The 23,029-nt window shown below is 40.5% G+C and overlaps 1 protein-coding gene across 1 annotated transcript in view; it reads right to left on the bottom strand.

Moving 5' to 3' along the window:
• Nucleotides 1–23,029, bottom strand: part of LOC133645308 (anoctamin-1-like) — a 195,375-nt gene that overhangs the window by 47,793 nt on the left and 124,553 nt on the right. The window contains exons 15-22 of the mRNA XM_062040192.1: nt 21,325–21,336; nt 20,932–21,003; nt 13,529–13,603; nt 8,083–8,284; nt 7,851–7,962; nt 5,633–5,690; nt 5,419–5,519; nt 5,093–5,235 (exon numbers count right to left, since the gene is read on the bottom strand). Of these exons, the coding sequence (XP_061896176.1) occupies nt 5,093–5,235; nt 5,419–5,519; nt 5,633–5,690; nt 7,851–7,962; nt 8,083–8,284; nt 13,529–13,603; nt 20,932–21,003; nt 21,325–21,336 (775 nt within the window). The remainder of the gene's footprint in view (nt 1–5,092; nt 5,236–5,418; nt 5,520–5,632; nt 5,691–7,850; nt 7,963–8,082; nt 8,285–13,528; nt 13,604–20,931; nt 21,004–21,324; nt 21,337–23,029) is intronic.

The raw sequence follows: 23,029 nt of genomic DNA, 5'->3' as shown, positions 1-23,029 counted from the left end.
CTCACAGCCACTACTACTGGCACTTTTTAGCTTGGCGCCAAAGCGTGCATGAAAGTAGCACAAGTAAGGGCTGGCACAGCTGTCAGAGTGCTGTCAGAGTGCACACTAGCGCCGGTGGGCCGGTGACTGCGTGTCGGGGCCAGCACGTCAGGGGTGAAACACTGGGCGGCCAGGAAGAATTGGTCAGCTTCCTCTGCCAAAGCATGTGGCTCAGTAATAGCTGTTTTAGCGAGCGCTGTTTGGAGGGTTCTACATAATCTCCATGTGTTCAGAGGGCTTGCTGTCTCCCATGCCCTAAATAGCAAGGAGACGTAGGGCTCGTTCTGACTGTGACAGTTCAAAAATTTTCAGGAGGTAAGCTTGGAACCCCACATATTTATCATGGGCAGGAGGGGATGTAATAAAGCTTACTCAGTACAATGTGCGAACCACGATGTAGCAGACTACTCCTAAAACTCCGGCAATTTGAGAATGGTGGAATTTGCCATGATGTGTCTTTCGATGTTCTGTTCAGTCCCGGAAACTTCAGCAGGACTTACGTCGGGGCCACCAATGTGGCGCACGGGAGTCGAAGGAGGAGTGTCAAAAGAGGAAGCTTACTGTTTTAATGACATTCAGCTTTTTACAGTAACAATGGATCAAATGGCCTTTATTTAGTCTGTGCACAACAACTGAAATACGTTTCCTTTTCAACCCGTAAGACCGGAACTCTCCAACCGTAATTCAAGTTTTGTGGGTGAATTATGTAAACCCACTACAATGTAAAGATAGCCATCTTCCCAGTGCCATTACCTGACAAGCAGCCCCATATCATCAATGACTGTGGAAATGTGCATGTTTTATTCAGGCAGTTGTCATAATAAATAGTATTGTAACGTCATCAAACAACAAATCCAGCATTGTCACTTTGCCGAATGCAGATTTGTGATTCATCACTGAATATAACTTTCATCCAGTCATCCATAGTCTACGATTGCTTTTCCTTAGCCCATCGAAACCTTGTTTTTTTGTGTTTGAATGTTAATGACGGCTTTCATTTAGCTTTTCTGTATTTAAATCCCATTTCCTTAAGGTATTTTTGGAGACTCCGGTTTCCGTCGATTTGCTCGTCATTTGTTGTGCTGCGCATTTTCTGTTTTCAAGACAGCTTGCTCTAAGTTTTCTGTCTTGGTCCTTTGATGTTTTCCTTGGTCTACCAGTTTGCTTGCCTTTTCCAACCTTCCCATGAACAAGCAACATGTTTTGCAACATTGTGTGTTTATTTACCTTCTTGAAGAAGTTTGATAATCCTCCGCTTAGTTTTAATTGACATCTCTCAAGTTGTAGCTGTGATTAATGCCAATCCACCTGGTGTAAGGCACTCCAAGGTTTGAACACTGCTTTTTAATTGCAGAATAATGAACAGATTTAATCTGATATAGGTGTTTACTTTGGAAATAAACTAACTAGATTACTTGAGGTCTTCGAGCTGCTCTTTGTCTGATCCCTCACCTAGGACCAGTTTGTATTGGGAGACCCTACCAGGGGGCATAAAGCCCCCGGACAACATAGCTCCTAGGATCATTGGGACACGCAAACTCCTCTACCACGATAAGGTGGCAGCTCAGAGAGGAGTCTTGGGAGACCCTACCAGGGGGCATAAAGCCCCCGGACAACATAGCTCGAAGGCCTCAATGAAAAATAAAAACTATGGACCCAGATTTCCCTCGCCCGGACACGGGTCACCGGGGCCCCCCTCTGGAGCCAGGCCCGGAGGTGGGGCACGATGGCGAGCGCCTGGTGGCCTGGCCTGTCCCCATGGGGCCCGGCCGGGCACAGCCCGAAGAGGCAACGTGGGTTCCCCCTCCAATGGGCTCACCACCCATAGCAGGGGTCATAGAGGTTGGGTGCGATGTGAGCTGGGCGGAAGCCGAAGGCAGGGCACTTGGCGGTCCGATCCTCGGCTACAGAAGCTAGCTCTTGGGACGTGGAACGTCACCTCGCTGGGGGGGAAGGAGCCTGAGCTAGTGCGCGAGGTGGAGAAGTTCCGACTAGACATAGTCGGACTCACTTCGATGCACAGCAAGGGCTCTGGAACCAGTTCTCTCGAGAGGGGCTGGACTCTCTTCTACTCTGGCGTTGCCGGCAGTGAGAGGCGACGGGCTGGGGTGGCAATTCTTGTTGCCCCCCGGCTCAGAGCCTGTATGTTGGAGTTCAACCCGGTGGACGAGAGGGTAGCTTCCCTCCGCCTTCGGGTGGGGGATCGGGTCCTGACTGTGGTTTGCGCTTACGCGCCAAACCGCAGCTCAGAGTACCCACCCTTTTTGGGTTCACTTGAGGGAGTACTTGAAAGTGCTCCCCCGGGTGATTCCCTCGTTCTACTGGGGGACTTCAACGCTCATGTTGGCAGCGACAGTGAAACCTGGAGAGGCGTGATTGGGAAGAATGGCTGCCCGGACCTGAACCCGAGCGGTGTTTGGTTATTGGACTTTTGTGCCCGTCACAGATTGTCCATAACGAACACCATGTTCAAACATAAGGGTGTCCATATGTGCACTTGGCACCAGGACACCCTAGGCCGCAGTTCCATGATCGACTTTGTAGTTGTGTCGTCGGATTTGCGGCCTCATGTTTTGGACACTCGGGTGAAGAGAGGGGCGGAGCTTTCTACCGATCACCACCTGGTGGTGAGTTGGCTGCGATGGTGGGGGAGGATGCCGGACAGACCTGGCTGGCCCAAACGCATTGTGAGGGTTTGCTGGGAACGTCTGGCAGAGTCTCCTGTCAGAGAGAGTTTCGATTCCCACCTCCGGAAGAACTTTGAACATGTCACGAGGGAGGTGCTGGACATTGAGTCCGAATGGACCATGTTCTGCACCTCTATTGTCGAGGCGGCTGATTGGAGCTGTGGCCGCAAGGTAGTTGCTGCCTGTCATGGCGGTAATCCTAGAACCCGTTGGTGGACACCGGCGGTGAGGGATGCTGTCAAGCTGAAGAAGGAGTCCTATCGGGTTCTTTTGGCTCATAGGACTCCTGAGGCAGCGGACAGGTACCGACAGGCCAGGCGGTGTGCGGCTTCGGCGGTCGCGGAGGCAAAAACTCGGACATGGGAGGAGTTCGGGGAAGCCATGGAAAACGACTTCCGGACGGCTTCGAAGCGATTCTGGACCACCATCCGCCGCCTCAGGAAGGGGAAGCAGTGCACTATCAATACCGTGTATGGTGAGGATGGTGTTCTGCTGACCTTGACTGCGAATGTTGTGGATCGGTGGAGGGAATACTTCGAAGACCTCCTCAATCCCACCAACACGTCTTCCTATGAGGAAGCAGTGCCTGGGGAATCTGTGGTGGGCTCTCCTATTTCTGGGGCTGAAGTTGCTGAGGTAGTTAAAAAGCTCCTAGGTGGCAAGGCCCCGGGGGTGGATGAGAGCCGCCCGGAGTTCCTTAAGGCTCTGGATGCTGTGGGGCTGTCTTGGTTGACAAGACTCTGCAGCATCGCGTGGACATCGGGGGTGGTACCTCTGGATTGGCAGACGGGGGTGGTGGTTCCTCTCTTTAAGAAGGGGAACCGGAGGGTGTGTTCTAACTAACGTGGGATCACACTCATCAGCCTTCCCGGTAAGGTCTATTCAGGTGTGCTGGAGAGGAGGTTACGCCGGATAGTCGAACCTCGGATTCAGGAGGAACAGTGTGGTTTTCGTCCTGGTCGTGGAACTGTGGACCAGCTCTATACTCTCGGCAGGGTCCTTGAGGGTTTATGGGAGTTTGCCCAACCAGTCTACATGTGTTTTGTGGACTTGGAGAAGGCATTCGACCGTGTCCCTCGGGAAGTCCTGTGGGGAGTGCTCAGAGAGTATGGGGTATCGGACTGTCTGATTGTGGCGGTCCGCTCCCTGTATGATCAGTGCCAGAGTTTGGTCCGCATTGCCGGCAGTAAGTCGGACACGTTTCCAGTGAGGGTTGGACTCCGCCAAGGCTGCCCTTTGTCACCAATTCTGTTCATAACTTTTATGGACAGAATTTCGAGGCGCAGTCAAGGCGTTGAGGGGATCTGGTTTGGTGGCTGCAGGATTAGGTCTCTGCTTTTTGCAGACGATGTGGTCCTGATGGCTTCATCTGGCCAGGATCTTCAGCTCTCGCTGGATCGGTTCGCAGCTGAGTGTGAAGCAACTGGGATGGGAATCAGCACCTCCAAGTCCGAATCCATGGTTCTTGCCCAGAAAAGGGTGGAGTGCCATCTCCGGGTTGTGGAGGAGACCCTGCCCCAAGTGGAGGAGTTCAAGTACCTCGGAGTCTTGTTCACGAGTGAGGGAAGAGTGGATCGTGAGATCGACAGGCGGATCTGTGCGGCGTCTTCAGTAATGCGGACGCTGTATCGATCCGTTGTGGTGAAGAAGGAGCTGAGCCGGAAGGCAAAGCTCTCAATTTACTGGTCGATCTACGTTCCCATCCTCACCTATGGTCATGAGCTTTGGGTTATGACCGAAAGGACAAGATCACGGGTACAAGCGGCCGAAATGAGTTTTCTCCGCCGGGTGGCGGGGCTCTCCCTTAGAGATAGGGTGAGAAGCTCTGCCATCCGGGGGAGCTCAAAGTAAAGACGCTGCTCCTCCACATCGAGAGGAGCCAGATGAGGTGGTTCGGGCATCTGGTCAGGATGCCACCCGAACGCCTCCCTAGGGAGGTGTTTAGGGCACGTCCGACCGGTAGGAGGCCACGGGGAAGACCCAGGACACGTTGGGAAGACTATGTCTCCCGGCTGGCCTGGGAACGCCTCGGGATCCCCCGGGAGGAGCTGGACGAAGTGGCTGGGGAGAGGGAAGTCTGGGCTTCTCTGCTTAGGCTGCTGCCCCCGCGACCCGACCTCGGATAAGCGGAGGAGGATGGATGGATGGATGGAGATTACTTGAAAATTCTTGAGTCAAATTTGTTTTTGAATTGTAATATTATTGATGCTTTAATGACGTTGTTTTTGTCGCTTACGTCCACTGCCTCCTGCTAGCTTCTGGTAAACAGTTTTGGTGTTAATGCAGCTACAGTCTCATCAAATGAGTAACAGGAGCATTTATTTTACTGTATGTAACACTATCTCAAGGCATTTCAACAAACTCACTCATTTCCATGTACTCTGGGTTGAGGCCAACAAATGGTCCCAGGAAGAGATCTTTCTCGTGCTGTCGCATTGTTTTGGCCAGTTCCTTTTCCCTCTTTAAGTCTAAGTCCGACTTCTTTTTGCGCCACAATTTTTTCAGCTTGCTAGAAAAAAAAATCAAAATGTGTAATGTAACAACATGCAAGAGCTCTTGCTACGCTAACTGGAGACAGGATGTGATTGACTGAGCTTAGCGAGTTGATTTTCTAGCTCTTTGTAAATATCAAACCATGCTGTGTAAAAAATTTGAAAATATGCAAAATACATGACATTAAATTTGCACTTACGGCATGCCAACCTCAAACAGGTTGTTCTGGATGAGTTGCTTGCCAAGCATAGTGATACATAACTGGATGCATAACTCCATAAGGCATCCTGCGTGAGCACACTGCAGTAGAAATAGGACATGAAGACAAATGATCAACTCCCCTGGCCAGGAATTGCACAATTAAAAAAATAAAATAAATGAAATCACAAAAAGAAGAATAATATGTTGTGTACCTCTTCCATTCTGTATGATCCTACAACATACAGGTACTTTCCTGGCCGCCCGACATGCCTACAGAACACATGAAAAACATAAATATAAATCATATTTCAAACGTATGTGAAGCAGGCAAGCAGTCATTGCGTAAATAAGTCCTTTCTTAATATTTTCTTAATTCCAACATTTTTGTGATAAAATGCCTAAAAAAGTTGTACCCAGAGTAAATGTTCTTGAAATATTTTTAAAAGAAGGATATTTTTAGACTGTACTTAAAAGTTGAAGTTGGTTTTAGGTTTTTGGGCCACAATTTTCGGTTATGTTTCGGTACGTTTTTTGTGTGTAAAAAGTAGGGATGTCCGATAATGGCTTTTTGCCGATATCCGATATTCCGATATTGGCCAACTCTTTAATTACCAATACTGATATCAACCGATACCAATATATACAGTCGTGGAATTAACACATTATTATGCCTAATTTGGACAACCAGGTATGGTTAAAAAATAATAAAATAAAATAATATAAATAAATTAAAAACATTTTCTTGAATAAAAAAGAAAGTAAAACAATATAAAAACAGTTACATAGAAACTAGTAAATAATGAAAATGAGTAAAATTAACTGTTAAAGGTTAGTACTATTAGTGGACCAGCAGCACGCACAATCATGTGTGCTTACGGACTATATGTATCCCTTGCAGACTGTATTGATATATATTGATGTATAATGTAGGAACCAGAATATTAATAACAGAAAGAAACAACCCTTTTGTGTGAATGAGTGTGAATGAGTGTAAATGGGGGAGGGAGGTTTTTTGGGTTGGTGTAATTGTAAGTGTATCTTGTGTTTTTTATCTTGATTAAAAAAATAAATAAAATAAAATAAAAAAAAAAACGATACCGATAATAAAAAAAACGATACCGATAATTTCCGATATTACATTTTAAAGCATTTAAAAAAAGTTTTTTTCCTCTTAACATTTTTTCTTTATTCTGCTTATCAGCAAAAACTGTATTCTGCCAACCAGGTAGACTTGATATGTCTGCTTGGTTGGCCATGCCTAGAAGAACAGCTGAAAACAATCAGTGTAATTTTCGACAATTGAAATTGTCTCTGAGCAGCACTCAAACGCGAAGAACTGAGTCACATTTGTAATGCTGACCTAGCAAAGAGGCAGCATTACTAGTACATGATAATAATGTTGATGTGTGACAATAATCACTACTAGGTATGTGTTGTTTTGTTAAATGTATTAAGATTAAATTTAAGACCAGTGTTAACGTTCATTTTAGAAATATACTGTATGGTGCACTTCTCGTTTAACGGGAACGACATGGAGGACGTTATCAGTGTATAGGAAGTCATTGCCTTTATGTACAGTCTAACCTAGCTAGGTTACATTTTCAAACGTTGTCATCTGCTCAGATCTTACGCTAAACCAAGCATAATCGGTAAGTACTGTTGAGTAACATGTCATATTTGATTGTGTTGTGTTATTTGTTGACTGTAGTGTAATTTGGGAGGTTTAATAGCCAAAATGCAGTAATGCTAATTTTGACATTAGGTAAAGTGATGTTAGCACAGTAAAATAGATAGTCTAGATTGTGCATCTTACATATTTTGTGTTGTTTTCTATCTATTTAAGTTTATTACACAACATAATACATTTATTGACATTATAGCCTGCTTTTGTGTGTAATTAACTGTTGCGCATTTCTTTATTTTAAGCATCCTTTCTGTTTGTATATTTTCAGTTTTACCCTTTTTTATGGTCAATAGTGGACAAGAATATGTTATTTTTTTGGCAGTTGGCGAGGGTCCTATTTTTTCCTCTGCTCACTCCTTTTACTTAATTGTGTCTTAACCAGTGTTGGGAACATTACTTTTAAAAAGTAATTAGTTATATTAAATTATTGAATTAGTAACGGAAATACCTGTTAATAAATAATATTGTAATATCTGTGACTTTGAATATGCACCTTTAAAAAGTGGTGCTTGTTGAGTCTCGTGTGACTTCAGCGAGTGAAAGTGGAATTAACTGTGTTAGTTTAGCTCAGTGTTAGCATTGTGCGTGGACTAGCATTATTTGTGATTGACAGCAGCTCTTGTTGATTGTATTTACTGTGTGTTGTTACTGCTACAGTAGGTAATACATTGATTGAGCCTCATATTTGACCAATACATGTATATAACAAACACACAGATATGTACAATAAGTGAGTGATTCCTTACCTTCCCCTAAAAAAAGCCAAATAAACAATTGGCGTGAAGGCATTGACAAATTTCAAAACAAAAGTCTTGCAGATAAGCCTCTCTTCAAAGCTTTTGTCTGTTTTTGGAACCTCTGAAAAACAAACAAAAAAACCCCAAAATTGAATTTTTTTCAAATACTAGTCATCAAAGATAAATTAGAAACTCCTCAGATAACCTCAGCTACTGTATATTTTGAGTGAATGTTTCTTACCAAGTATGGTGAGCCAGCGAGCAATTTTACCATAGATTTCATCTAAGATGATGATGATGATGAGGTTGATGATGGCAGCTGTGGTCTTGACAGTGGCCCGCACATGGTATCGTGCTGCAGGGTAGGTGCTAATGTGCAAAGCTGTCTTAATGCTGATCCGGTACAGGATAACCCCGAAGACAATAACAAATGTCACAGAGATCTACAAGTAACAGAAAGTCAATTTGACAATTTGACTATGCAAGCATGGACAACCCATACGACGTCTCGCAACAGATCCAGTCAACTAGTGTGGCACTGCAAAAAAATTAATTTATTTGACGGATATAAGTTAGGCTTCTCCACCAAACAGTGTTTTTTGTACTCTCAGAAAATACAAAATAATATAGCATTGGCCATGAATACATTTTGGGTAAAATTTCATATGAAGCTCCTTGACATTCAATAATTTACATTCGGCATGCGCTTCTTCACACAAAACGGGGCCCCCATTCATAGCGAAGCCACGTGTCTTCTACGTTTAGGGCGGGGCGGCACCTGACTAACATACCGACACATCACATCAATGTCATTCAGGTGAAACCACCGTCAGTGTAATTTAATGTTAATGTTATGTTGACAGCACATTTCCGATCGGATGATGTTTTAAGTCAGGGGTGGTCAATTAATTTTTACCGGGGGCCGCATGAGCAACCCGAGCACTGCTGGAGGGCCACACCGACAATATTTCAATTAAATTTTGCTCAAATTATTTTTGATGTACCGTAAGATAGATAATAATAATATTTTCATTTAACCTAACTTATCTTTATACAAAAGCAGATGGCTTTTGATGGTTTTATTTTTAACACTTTCTTACACAACACTTCCTGATGTATATTACAATACAAAAATTTCAATTTCTGTCACTTCATCCTGCATCCTCTTTGTTGTGAACGTAGCACGCCTGTAAGGTGATTGGCGAAGAAGGAAGAAGCGTTGCTGTTGCGGAAATGAGGAGTGAGGATTGGTTTTTCTTTTGGAAAGAACGAGATAAGTTGAGCTGTGTTAGTATAGGTTGCTCAATAAAAGTTTAAAAAGAGCGTCAGACTTGGTGTGCACTTCTTCTGGACGCTACAATTGATGTCACAAGTGGGATGAAATGCCTCCCAGTTCGCCTTGCCATCAAACCTGGGAGTCTTCATTGAGGGCGGAATTCCCCCCGTGTCAAGCAGCGTGGCTGCACCTGTAAACGCTCTCTCTCTCTCTGTCTCTGTCTCTCTTTGCGACGAGCTCCTCACGTGGCACGTACCTCCCGATGACGTAGCACACAAACAGTGCAGTATGCGCAAAGTTTTACTTCTGACACCAATTGTAGCGTCCAGAAGAAGTCCACACGAAGTCTGACGCTCTTTTTAAACTTTTATTGAGCAAGCTATACTAACACAGCTCAACATATCTCGTTCCTTCCACATGCACGTCTCCTCACTTCTCATTTACGCAACTCAAGAAGACAACATCTACTTCAGCAGGTCGTTACACTATATTCTTTAAACACAGCAACGTGTGTACCACAAATAAGCACACGGCTTTACCTTTACTTGGCAGTCCATGTCTTTTTTAAAACACGCCATTCGTCATCAACTTTTCTCTTTTTAGCGTCTCGGGGATAACCGGGCATCACTTGTCGCTGTGCGCCTTCCCTCACAGGACATACGCACATATAACACTTTTCAAAATAAAAGCAGCACAGTTGTATTGCACGCACGACAAAGATGTTTTTTTTTAAATTTATTTTGTATTTGTGATTGCCGCTGCGCGCACGAGCATACGTCCGCACGGAAGTAATACAAATAACGCTTTTCAAAACAAAAGCAGCACCGTTGTATTGCACACTCGAAATAGATACTTTTTAAAATTTATTTTGTAATTTATAAATGGCCTCACGCGGGCCGGACAGGGACGTACAAAGGGCCGGATGCGGCCCGCGGGCCGCAGAATGCCCAGGTCTGTTTTAAGTAATAGTGGACTTCATTGCGTTGTCTGGAGTTGTAGCCGCTTCTAAATCACCAATCCTGGTCTCCAAATGAACTATACTTGGTATTCACAGCGTTTCGTTTTTTCCACATTTTGTTATGTTACAGCCTTATTCAAAAATTGAATGAATTCATGTTTGTCTTCAAACCATACCCCATATTGATAATGTGAAACGTTTTTTCCTAAAATCTTTTGCCCATTTATTAAAAAATAAGGAATTTCATGTACATAAGTATCCACAGCATTTGCTCAATACTTTGTTGATGCACGTTTGGCAGCAATTACAGCCTCAAGTCTTTTTGAATATGATCCCACAAGCTTGGCGCACCTATTTTTGGCCAGTTTCACCCATTCCTCTTTGCCCACTCCTGGTTGCAGCACCTTCAAGCTCCATCAGGTTGAAGGAGAAGCATTGGTTTTCATCCAGAATGTCTCTAGTACATTTTTACATTATTTACGTGACAGCAGGAAGTAACCAGCTATGAACAGTAAATTATCAAGTTGATTAATAACAGTTTTGAGAAATTAATACAACTGGACATTATGCAAAACATTACCTTAAACCTCAGCAGCTAAATTAGGATCTTTTGTAACCCTTTTAGAAATGTATTTGTATACCTGAAATACCGTATATTGTGTGTGATGTATGATCACAATATATTGTGACTAGGGCTGCAACAACTAATCGATTAAATCGATTAACATCGATTATAAAAATAGTTGGCGATTAATTTAGTCATCGATTCGTTGGATCTATGCTATGCGCATGCGCAGGGGCATTTTTTTAATAAACTGCAACATGTACAAACAGCTGAGAAACAATAATCAAAATAAGTATGGTGCCAGTATGCTGATTTTTTTCCAATAAAATACTGGAAAGGATAGAAATGTAGTTTGTCTCTTTTATCCAATTAGTAATCGATTAATCGAAGTAATAATCGACAGATTAATCGATTATCAAATTAATCGTTAGTTGCAGCCCTAATTGTGACCTTATATCACAATATATTGCAAGTGGCAGCAATATATATTGTGATGCAGATTTTAGGTCATATCGCCCATCCCTAGTCGACACTATAGAACACCAGCCTAAAGCTAAGTGGTAGAAGTTCTCAATCTAATCAACAGGCTCTGTTCTACCAAGTAGAAGTATTAAGTATAAAGGAACACATGTGTGCAGAGCTAACGGAGGCGGAGTGATGGAGAAGTTTGGGACAGCAATAAAAAGAAAAAAGTCAACGACAACAGCATATATAAAAATTGTAACTCACACAGAGCCCTATTCTCCCATTAGTACTTAAGTGTTTTTAACAGTCTTACAGTATATGCGCTGAACATATAGTTTGTATAGAGAACAATTGAAAATAACCTAGAACCCTAAAACATTTCAAATGGTCAATTACTGCATATTAGTTTGAGTTTTTTTAAATAAAAAACAGTGTTTTCACGGGTCATTAAAAATAATTAGAAGTCAATAAATCGATTTGGCAAAAATTAAGGCCTCAAATGTCATTAAGTCCAGAGGCAATAAACAGATTCTTACAATTGTAGACCTGTGCCTTCATTAGTCAATACTGAGTCAAATAATTGAACAAACTTGATAACTTTGTCGTCATTGATAAATTGCTATGTCCGTGTGTTTCTTGTCTTCGTTTTTGACTTTCAAGACGTTTCACTATGAGCATCGCTCTTAGCACGTGAGCATGTTTATTTAACAAGAGAATTAAATGACAGGAGTAAAGCCTCTTGTCAGTCATCCAAGGTTTTGGTATGAGGAGACGGGGCCGCTAGCTTACACACAGACTCATTTTCATGGAGGGCCACATCAGCATAATAGTTGCCATCAAAGGGCCAGATGTAACTATAAAACAGAATAACTCCAACTACATGCAACCAAATATAATGTAAACCAAAGGGATCTGCTCCGTATCATATTCATTTCTGTATTTATTACTTACTCAAGTGACAGGTCCGCAATAAAAACTGTCATTTTTAAAAGTCTGTATCTGGTCGGGGCCGACCTGCTTACACACCTTGAGCATGCACTGCTTCAGCAACGCACCCTCAGAAAAGCACGGGTGATTTCTTCAGCTACAATAAAGCTAGTTTTTCACTGCCGCATTGTTTATGGTTGTGGCTTTTGTGAACACATTCTGCTACAAAAGGAGTTTGCCTTTTAATTCTATGACAATTGTTTTTATTTTTGAAGGCTAACTGTGACATAATTGGCTCTGTGTTTGTTGTCAAAATGCTGACATAGATTTCACTCTGACTACAGACACTATCTAAAAACACAATAGACTTACACGTTTTTCTCCTTGAAGCCCAAACATGTATTCACCTTCCCATCTTTTTTGAAACTGCCTAGCATTTGTGCATACATGTTTTTCTTCCTGGACATTTTGGGATCATTTGTGAATATTTCTATCTCAATTTTACTCGTTGCCTGATGCATATACATTGATATACTGCGATCTAGTGGCGGGATGCTGTCACTTCGCAGGTAACACTATCGCTATGCATTGTGGAAAATGTAGTTTAACAGTCAGCGTAAACCTAATTTAAAACAAATTAAAGACTCACTGGCCACATAAAATGATGTGGCGTTCCACATTTGGCCCACGAGCCTTGTGTTTGACACCATTAACATAGAAGATGAACAACATTAAAATAGTTAAACTCACCGCCATCTTTGTTTTAGTTTTTAGTGCTTCCATAGCGATTTTACTGACAGTTCGAACTATACGCTACTTTGTATTAGAAATGGCAACAATGGAGAATGCATGTCAACGTACGAGCCAGTCTGCCCCATAAAATAGCAAAAAATTAGACTATAGTGTCGGACTACAACGGTGGACCCGCGCAAACCCCGTTGGGTAAATCTATACCATGTACGGATGATCCGGGGACATCATCGGATCAGAAAACGTCACAGGTTTTGCAAATGACAAGCAGCTTGTTTGGAAGAAGTACTGTATGAAGGAAGGCAAGATTATTTAAAAAAAATATCTCCGCAATGCCTCCACGGTTTGATTTCAAATGTTTGGGACTTATGCAGATCCCAAATGTACAACATCAGGTACCAATAGGTAACGAAAGTTGGTTTTGCATAACAGGCTCCTTTAAGGTATAAAACGATTTTAATGAATGGAATTGTTGCATTTTAAAATTTGATAATTTCTATATGGGCTATATGGGATTACTCAAATAGCAACTGTACACATTTGACATGAAAACGAAATTTGAGATGATGTTTTATGCAAAATGAACAGCAGGGAAAGCCAGGACATGAAAGGCACGCAGGGAAAACTTCTCCAATGTATACTGAAATTTGGATTAAATGGCAGGAAATTGTTAAAACCAATTTCAATGATGAACACTAAAAGGAGATTAAGACCGTTACTGCCTTACTGTTAGGGCTGTTACTCACCAAGAAAATCATCATGGCCACGGTTGTCAAGTATGCTGGCAGTCTGTCTGTACATGTCAGCTTCACCTTCTCCCCCTAACATAAATACAATACAAAATATACACATGTTTCATTTGTGGTCACAAAAATACTTACACCTAGTAATAGGTCAAACAATTCTGAAGCAGAGATGCATTATGGAACATAAGGAGTGATCCTTTGTCAAACAATACGATGTGTGTGTCACTTTAACAAAAAAAACAAAAAACGTGCTCGATACAGCTGTTATCATTTGACTGGTAAGCATACTTGCCAACCCTCCCGGATTTTCCGGGAGACTCCCGAAATTCAACGCCTCTCCCGAAAACCTCCCGGTACAAATTTTCTCCCGAAAATCTCCCGAAATTCATGCGTACCTGAGTGAGGACAGCCTGTAATCACGTCCGCTTTCCCACGATATAAACAGCGCGCCTGCCCAATCACGTTATAACTGTAGAATGATCGAGGGCGAGTTCTTGGTTTCTTATGTGGGTTTATTGTTAGGCAGTTTCATTAATGTCCTCCCAGCGCGGTAACAACACACAACAACAGCAGTCACGTTTTCGTCTACCGTAAAGCAGTTCGTCTGCCGTAAACAGCAATGTTGTGACACTCTTAAACAGGGCAATACTGCTATCTAGTGTACATGCATATGTGACAATAACATCTAGGGCTTTTAGAGAGTGCAGTGCACAACTGCGCACACAACAAGGAGACGAAGCAGAAGAACGAGGACGATACGGCCATGGCGACGCCGACGACGAGTAAGATGAAGAAATACGCTTATAAGTTCCAAGCCGCACAGCAATGCATCATCAGAGAGGGTGTTCAGCATGGTTAGAAAGATAGTGACAGAGAATAGAACAAGGATGGACAATTCAACCCTTAACTCAACAATGAGTAGATGAGTGTTATGTGTGTGTATATGTGTAAATAAATGAACACTGAAATTCAAGTATTTCTTTTATTTATTTATTTATTAAATATAATAAATTAGATGTATATATAGCTAGAATTCACTGAAAGTCAAGTATTTCTTATATATGTGTATATATATATATATATATATATATCAGTCCTGGGTATGACTCAAAACTGCATCCGGTGATGAGGCTTCAGTTCGGGAGTTCTGGAGTTTTGTGGAAGGTGGAGTTACCCCTCAGTCATCATTGCTCCCAGGTCCACTCTGACCCGGGGTGGTAGTACCTGTCAGGGTCCCAGCTATGGGTTAAATAGCATTTCAAAGACCTCAACGGTGGAAGTGGCGGAGGATGACACTGCATGTCACAACTGCACTGAAGGCGGATGAAGGCTGCAACAGAGGGTGGTCTCCAGTCGTCATGGATCCATGCCACTGGATCAAGGCCCCTCTCTACCAAGGACCGTGTGGTGGCTGCAGGCGCATCAGTCTCCCCGCGCTAAAAGACGTCACGCGCAGGCGTCCTCCCGAATGGGAACCCATCCATTCTGAGGACAGTCATACTCCACTACGAGTGACTGCTGATGATGATGATATATATGAAATACTTGACTTGGTGAATTCTAGCTGTAAATATACTCCTCCCCTCTTAACCACGCCCCTAAACAAGCCCCCCACCCCACCCCCGACCACGCCCCCCACCTCCCGAAATCAGAGGTCTCAAGGTTGGCACACACATTGTTTATCAGGAAGCGCTTCTTTTGGCTTACGAGTAACAACTGGTACTGAAAGAAGCTGGAAGAGTGGTGTGCCGCGTTTAACATCGGCTTTCATCGCCATCATCAATTTAAATCAGGGGTGGGCAATTAATTTTCACCGGGGGCCGCATAAGCAACCCGAGCACTGCTGGAGGGCCACACGACAATATTTCAATTAAATTTTGCTCAATATTATTTTTGATATACCGTAAGATAAATAATAATGATGATAATAATAATAATAATTAATAATAATAATAATAATTTAATTTAACCTAACTTAACTTTATACAAAAGCAGATTGCTTTTGATGGTCACTTTATCCTGCATTATCCAACATTTTTCCCCATCAGATTTGGACAACCATTTGTTGTTAAAAATAGTTTTTAATCATATTTATTTTATATTGTTTTTTATATTGGTTTTATATGTAATTTTTTTTCTTTTTATTCAGTCATTGGTGGAGCTAAGGATAATATTTGAATATTGTTTGTAATATTGTTGTGCAGCACTTTGGAAACATTTTGTTGTTTAAATGTGCTATATAAATAAAGTGGATTGGATTGTCACACCTGCCAGCTTGTCCCAACACGCATTTACTTCTGTGAACAAGTCATTACCTGTGGTTGTCTCTTTAATTGACTGCATCAGAGCTCTCATCCAAAGTTAGCGAAAAACAGTCCATGTCTCCGGGCATTATCAGCGCAACAAAGTCCAATAAGCACTCCTTAATAAACTCTCCGTCAGAAAACGCCTTACTTTTTCTGGCGCTTTTGTGAGAAATGACGAAACTTGTCCTGACGCCTGCATCTCTGGGGGTGTGAAATATGGCACAAAGTCCTTGTTGAGTTTGCAGTTTTACCATCAACGCATCAGCCTCCCTTGCGCGCGCTTCATCAGACACATTCCGGTATTTTCCCTCGTGTTTCTTCGTGTAGTGGCGATTAAAATGATATTTAAACACAGCAACCTGTGTACCACACATTAAGCACACGGCTTTACCATTAATTTATGTAAAGAAATACTTGGCAGTCCATGTCTTGTTGGAAACACGCCAATCCTCATCAACTTTTCTTTTTTTAGCGTCTCATCACTTGTCTCTATGCACCTTCACTCACAGGTTCCCCCCGGACATACGGCATAAATAACACATTTCAAAATAAAAGCAGCACAGTTGTATTGCGCGCACGACATAGATGTTTTTTAAACTTTATTTTGTAATTTGTAATTGCGCCGTTCAATTCACTCACAATCGCACACGCGAATACGTCCACACGGAAGTAATACAAATAACGCTTTTCAAAACAAAAGCAGCACCGTTGTATTGCACACTCGACATAGATACTTTTTGAAATTTATTTTGTAATTTATGATTGGCCTCACGCGGGCCGGACAGGGATGCGCAAAGGGCCGGATGCGGCCCGCGGGCCGTACAATGCCCAGGTCTGATTTAAATGGAACTAAAAAAGGAAAGGTTTTGATGTGTTGGTTCGTTTTGATTTTATAGCACCAAAATAAGTTAATTTGTAATTTTTTATCAGTTTAATATTTGGGTCATTGACTAAAGTTGTACTATTCACATTATTTTCTGCATGGCTATTCATTAAAAAAACCAAAACATTTTCTAACAATTAACTTTACTTACAGGCTAAATGTAGTGACTTTTCAAATCCAGCAGATGGTGCCGTTGTGAAACACCAACGTCAGTGCAGCGTCAATACAGCCAGTAAGTGTGCATCAATACAGCCAGTAAGTGTGCCACACACTCTCTGGGGTGTTGTTTACCCATCACTAATTTATGTAGACCACAAGGAAGTGTTTTAAATTTAGAAAAAAATCAGAATATGACCCCTTTAACATGCTTTATAATCCGGCGCACCTTTTTCTATGAAAATAGACCTGAATAGACCCGCTTATCGGCAGTGCGCCTTATAATCCGGTGCGCCCTATGGTCCGAAAAATACGATACTTGTTCATTTACTGTTAAAGGCGTACTGAAACCCACTACTACCGACAACACAGTCTGATAGTTTATATATCAATGATGAAATCTTAACATTGGTCATATTCAAAGTCCTCATGTGTCCAGGGACGTATTTCCTGAGTTTATAAACATAATGTACATTTTAAAAAAAGGAAAAAAGATTTTGTGACGATAAAAAATGTTGATGTAATAATTGTAGTATCGACTAGATACGCTCTTGTGCTTGGTATCATTACAGTGGATGTCAGGTGAAGATCTACCCATGGCATTTGTTTACATTGTGGAGCGCTAGCCTTTTTTAGCGGTGACGCAGGTGACCTATTGTTTCCTCCTACGATGTGTAGTGAAGCATGTTTATCCATTCCTCGTCCTGCAGGGATGATACTCGTAAGAAATGTACTTTATTTTGTCGTCATGGAGGCGAGGATTAGTGATTTAGAAGTAGCTAAAAGACTGCCGACTGCAGATGGACCTTAGCTGCTAGCTAGCTAGCCATGTTTTAAAGCACCTCTTGTAGAGCAGGGTTATAGCATCACTTTTATTGTTAGTCTTTAAGCCAAAATGCGTCCATTCTCCCTTTTCTGTCTACACACTGTGTCTGCTTGTAAGTACTCTGTGATTGTGGGTTGCCGGACTGCTCGTAAAACCAGCAATGTCACGATGTGGCAACGGCATGCCGTCATGCCCGTTAAAAAAAATAAAGAAAAAAAAATAAAGGGGGGAGCCCGTAATTTTCTTACATAGAATAGTACCGTTTTTGATTCATTAGTACCGCAGTAGTTTAATAGTACCGGTATACAGTACAACCCAAGTTTGTTGTCGATTTTAATGTTTCCGTTATATTGTTTGTAAAAACAACTATCCTTGGTATGAAATAAAAAAAATGTATCTTATCCAAATCTGGACTATTTTGATCTATGCTGCTGAATGTATTGAAGTTCCATACATTCCTGTTCAGCAATCATTAGTGTTGCCCTATGAATTTTTATAAGTAATAAATAATAACAATGGATTAGATTCTATATCGCGCTTTTCTATTATTAGATACTCAAAGCGCTCACAGAGAAGTGAAAACCCATCATTCATTCACACCTGGTGGTGGTAAGCTACATTTGTAGCCACAGCTGCCTTGGGGTAGACTGGTGGAAGCGAGGCTGCCAGTTTGCGCCTACGGCACCTCCGACCATCACCTATCATTTATTCATCATTCATTCACCAGTGTGAGCGGCACCGGGGGCAAGGGTGAAGTGTCCTGCCCAAGGACACAACGGCAGCGATTTGGATGTCAAGAGGCGGGGAGCGAACCTGCAACCCAGGGGTTTCTGGCACGGCCGCTCTACCCACTATGCCATACCGCATACATCTTAAATGTAGATTAATGTGAGTCCAGATCTTCTTGTTCGGTAATCCTTTGGAGCATTGTAATTTTGTAGTTGAATGTCGATGTTTATTTTCCGCTAGACTCCATTATCTTTATCTTGTGGTTTCTCTGGAAGTTTCAATATTTGTTCAGATCCTTGATGTCTTTGACAACTAGGACTCTTGCTTCGGGGCCACCATTCATGTTTGATGTAGATTTTGCAGTTGGCGCTCTAAGTTCCCTGAATTTTCCCCCGTTTCCTCAAATCGCGTGCTTTCTTGGCGATTTCAGCATTGCTTTTAGTGTGGTGCTCATTCATGTACACATTTGTACTTTTCGTTTTTTTCTCCTGTGTCAGCAATGCCATTGTGGATTTTCTGTTGGCAAGCTTCAAGATGGTGACTGGCGTGGTGTTGTTGCCTCTTCTCTTCAGTGAAATGCACGCATCAATAGTGTTAATATCGACATCAATTCCCTTTGATTGCAGAAAGTTGACCACGTGTTGCTCTGTTGAAGCAGTGTCAATGTTATCTGGTTCTCCTCTGTTGTCAACTGCTCTTGCATATGATCGAGGATCCATCATATCATCACAAGATTCTTTTATCTCTCTGATAATCTGTTCTAGGAGATTTGCGACATCTTTTGTACACCATTGATAATCTGTTCATGGTGATTGTTGACATCGCTTAGTACCTCATTTACATCGTTTTGTAGAGTTCCTATTAACACTTTTAAGTCCGGGTGCACCTGTGTAACGCTCTATTGCTCCGTTGATGACTTCTTGGCTTGCTCATGGTTGCTCGGCAGAGAAGTGAAGCACTTGGTGTTAGCTTCCGCAGCAAGCGGAACGAATAAAGATATATATGTATAAATATTTATAAATATATGTATAATGTTTTTTTTAGCCTTTTTATTGGCCTATTAGATCATAAATAGCATGATGTCATCAGCAAACCGCACCCTCTATTGTAGTATTTACCAAAAATATTGAAATCCATCTATCCATCCATTTTCTACCGCTCGTCCCTTTCGGGGTCGCGGGGGGTGCTGGAGCCTATCTCAGCTGCATTGGTGCGGATCGAAAATAGAGTTTTCAGAGAAATAAATCTGGATTTTATTTTCGGCCAAAATTGTGCAGGCCTAGTGTACAGCCGTAGAGTAGTTACCATTGCAAAAAATTTTAAATTTTTTGTAAGAACTTACTAAATGTTTTTTTTTTCTAGGTATCCCAAAAATACATTTTAAAAGACATCAAACTAATTAGTTGTAGTATATTTAGGGTAGCAAAATTCCGGGAATATTCAAAGTTGGAAACTTTCCATGGGAATTAACGGGAATATATGGGAATTAACTGGAAATAATGGGAAATTAATGGGAATAAACATTGAATGCAACATGCTAGATCTTGCAGCATGATAATTAGCTAAAACAACCTGATTTAATGCAAATTCAGTTGAATTTCAACCCTGCACGGTGCATTCCTCCATCACATGTGCAGTGCATTCTTCCATCACATGCCCAGATAATTCCCAGCATGCTACACACTACAACAGGGCTATTGAGGCCACACTAGTATTTGAGCCCAATGACTTCATCCAGTCAGGTAAGTTTTGATGATATTACTGGGGTAAATATATTTGATCTATGGTATTTAAGTTTAAGAGAGGTGTAATTGCTTGTTACTGTATGACTGTCGACTACTCCAGCAGACTTCCACTCAAGCTAGCTAGCTAGCTGTTTTTGTACTTGTTAAATGATTTTGGGGCCAATATCTCTAGTTAGCTAGGTTTATGTACCACCACAGTCTCATAATGAACCAAAAATATTTCTCCATTAGCCGTGATGCTAATTTCCTCTATGTTAAATCCCATTAATTTATGCTAACAACGTTAGCGAGCCGAATATACCTTTTTTGTGATCTGTAAAGTTCAACTAGCAAATACTAAATCAAAACGTGTAGTTTCCTCTGCCTTCTGTTCTGCTAGACAATCTGTTGTCATACAAGAATGTAGATTATAGTTTGATTTAGCATGCTGCTTGAGTGTTCATTTATTCATCTAGCCTATTTATATTCATTTCTCCATCAGTAAAACATTTTTAAAGACTACTCCAATTGTTTAGCTGACTATTTATATCTGTGTGGGGCATTGCATTAGTGTTTTACAAGCTTCTCATCTTATTCTACAGAATAAGATGGACGGTGTCCAACTTTGAATAATCAAAATATGGTCAAAATTTCCAAACTAAACTTCCAGTGGCAAATTTCCGAAAAGTTTCCGGAAATTTACCGGAAACTTTCCACCCCTTTGAAATCCTAAATATATGTTACTGTGATGGATAGAAACATTTCACTCATTTATTTACCTTAGATGTTGAATTTTCTTGTTTCATTGCCTTTTGCATGACACGGAACTCATACTCTGCTCGGTTATGGTCCTGAAAAAGAAATGACAGAACAGAGTACAGTACATATTGTAGTTTTAAAGTACACACGATTACACTAAATAAGAAGTGCTTATGTCAAGTACACAGTTTGCTGAACTTGCGGCACAGGGATCCCAATGTAAGCGCTACATGAAGTAAAAAAAGAAAGCATACAAGCAAAGTAAGCAGTGTGAAGGAAAGCAAACTAGAGCAGGCTGTCATACACCTTGAGGTACACACATTAGTGTCGCAACAGTGCTGGGAAAAATTGTTTCCATGATTGACTAAAAACCCTTGATACAATAGAATTAAAAAGGGAAGTCATATCCATACCTTGTGTTCCTCCTGCAAACAACAGCATAAACAAAAAAAGAACAGATTGTCAGCCATTGTTCACACACAGTACACTGTAAGTCATAACAATCATTTTGATGTAAGTAAGCATTTTCATAGGGATCCTGTTACTGCTTCTAAAAAGTCTTGCTTTATCCTTTTTCAGGATCGCCCTAACATCTGGATATAAAACTGTGTATATATATATATATATATATATATATATACATACATACATACATACATACATACATACATACATACATATATATATATATATATATATATATATATATATATATATAAAAATAGATATATATACATACATATATATATACATATATATATATATATACATACATATATATACATATATATATATATATATATACATATATATATATATATACATATATATATATATATATATATATATATATATATACATATATATATATATATATATATATATATATATATATATATATATATATATATATATATATATATATATATATATATATATATATATATATATATATATATATATATATATATATATATATATATATATATATTAGGGGTGTAACTGTAAACAAACATTTCGGTTCAGTACGTACCTCGGTTTAGAGGTCACAGTTCGGTTCATTTTCGGTACAGTAAGAAAACAACAAAATATAAGTTTTTGGGTTATTTATTTACCAAATTTGCAAAATCTTCCACCAAAAATATTTTTCTTAGTGGAATATTTGATGTGAAGTAATTGGAACCTTGGATAGGTCAATAATTCATAATAACATTGATTTGGTGAGTTTTCCTTGCCCGTATGTGGGCTCTGTACCGAGGATGTCGTTGTGGCTTGTACTTTTTACTTGTAATAAAAAATTTAATCCGATAAATCTATGGATAAAAAGCAGAGCCTGGTTACACATGCGCGTTTATCATAACTCTCTCGCTCATTCTGTCTCTGCCCCTCCCTCTCGAATGCTGCTGCGCGCACAATTTGTTTTGTTTTTAACCCCTTCTTAACTCTGAACGTACATTGGAAATACACGCAACCCTAACTCGAAATGCCGGACATTTGAGGCATTTAAGAAACTTCGCCCTGACAGCTCCGCACAAGAGGACATGTTTGGTGAAAAGAGGACATATGGTCAATCTATCGTAGCCCGTTAGCTGCTAGCATGCCGTGTGTTGTGCCTCGGTGTGCATTGTTTACACAACGTGCGTTACGCTACTTAATATGTCCGTGTGGAAACTCGTTCGGTACACCTCCGACCCGAACCGGAACCCCTGTATCCAAGCGGTTCAATACAAATACACATACTGTTACACCCCTAATTTATATATATATATATATATATATATATACATATATATATATATAAAACATATTATATTATATTATTATATTTCAGACTTTAGGGACACCCTGCATTATTACAGTAATATATGCCACAGTATATATAAGTATATATATATATATATATATATATATATATATATATATATATATATATATATATATATATATATATATATATATATATATATATATATACATATATATATATATATATATATATATATATATATATATATATATATATATATATATATATATATATATATATATATATATATATATATATATATATATATACAGTATATATATATAAATTAATGAATAATAATATATATTAAT

The sequence above is a fragment of the Entelurus aequoreus genome, unplaced genomic scaffold, assembly GCF_033978785.1.
Source record: "Entelurus aequoreus isolate RoL-2023_Sb unplaced genomic scaffold, RoL_Eaeq_v1.1 HiC_scaffold_36, whole genome shotgun sequence".
Taxonomy (NCBI): domain Eukaryota; kingdom Metazoa; phylum Chordata; class Actinopteri; order Syngnathiformes; family Syngnathidae; genus Entelurus; species Entelurus aequoreus.
The sequence above is the reverse complement of the archived record's forward strand: the minus strand, read 5'-3'. Positions and strand labels throughout refer to the sequence as shown.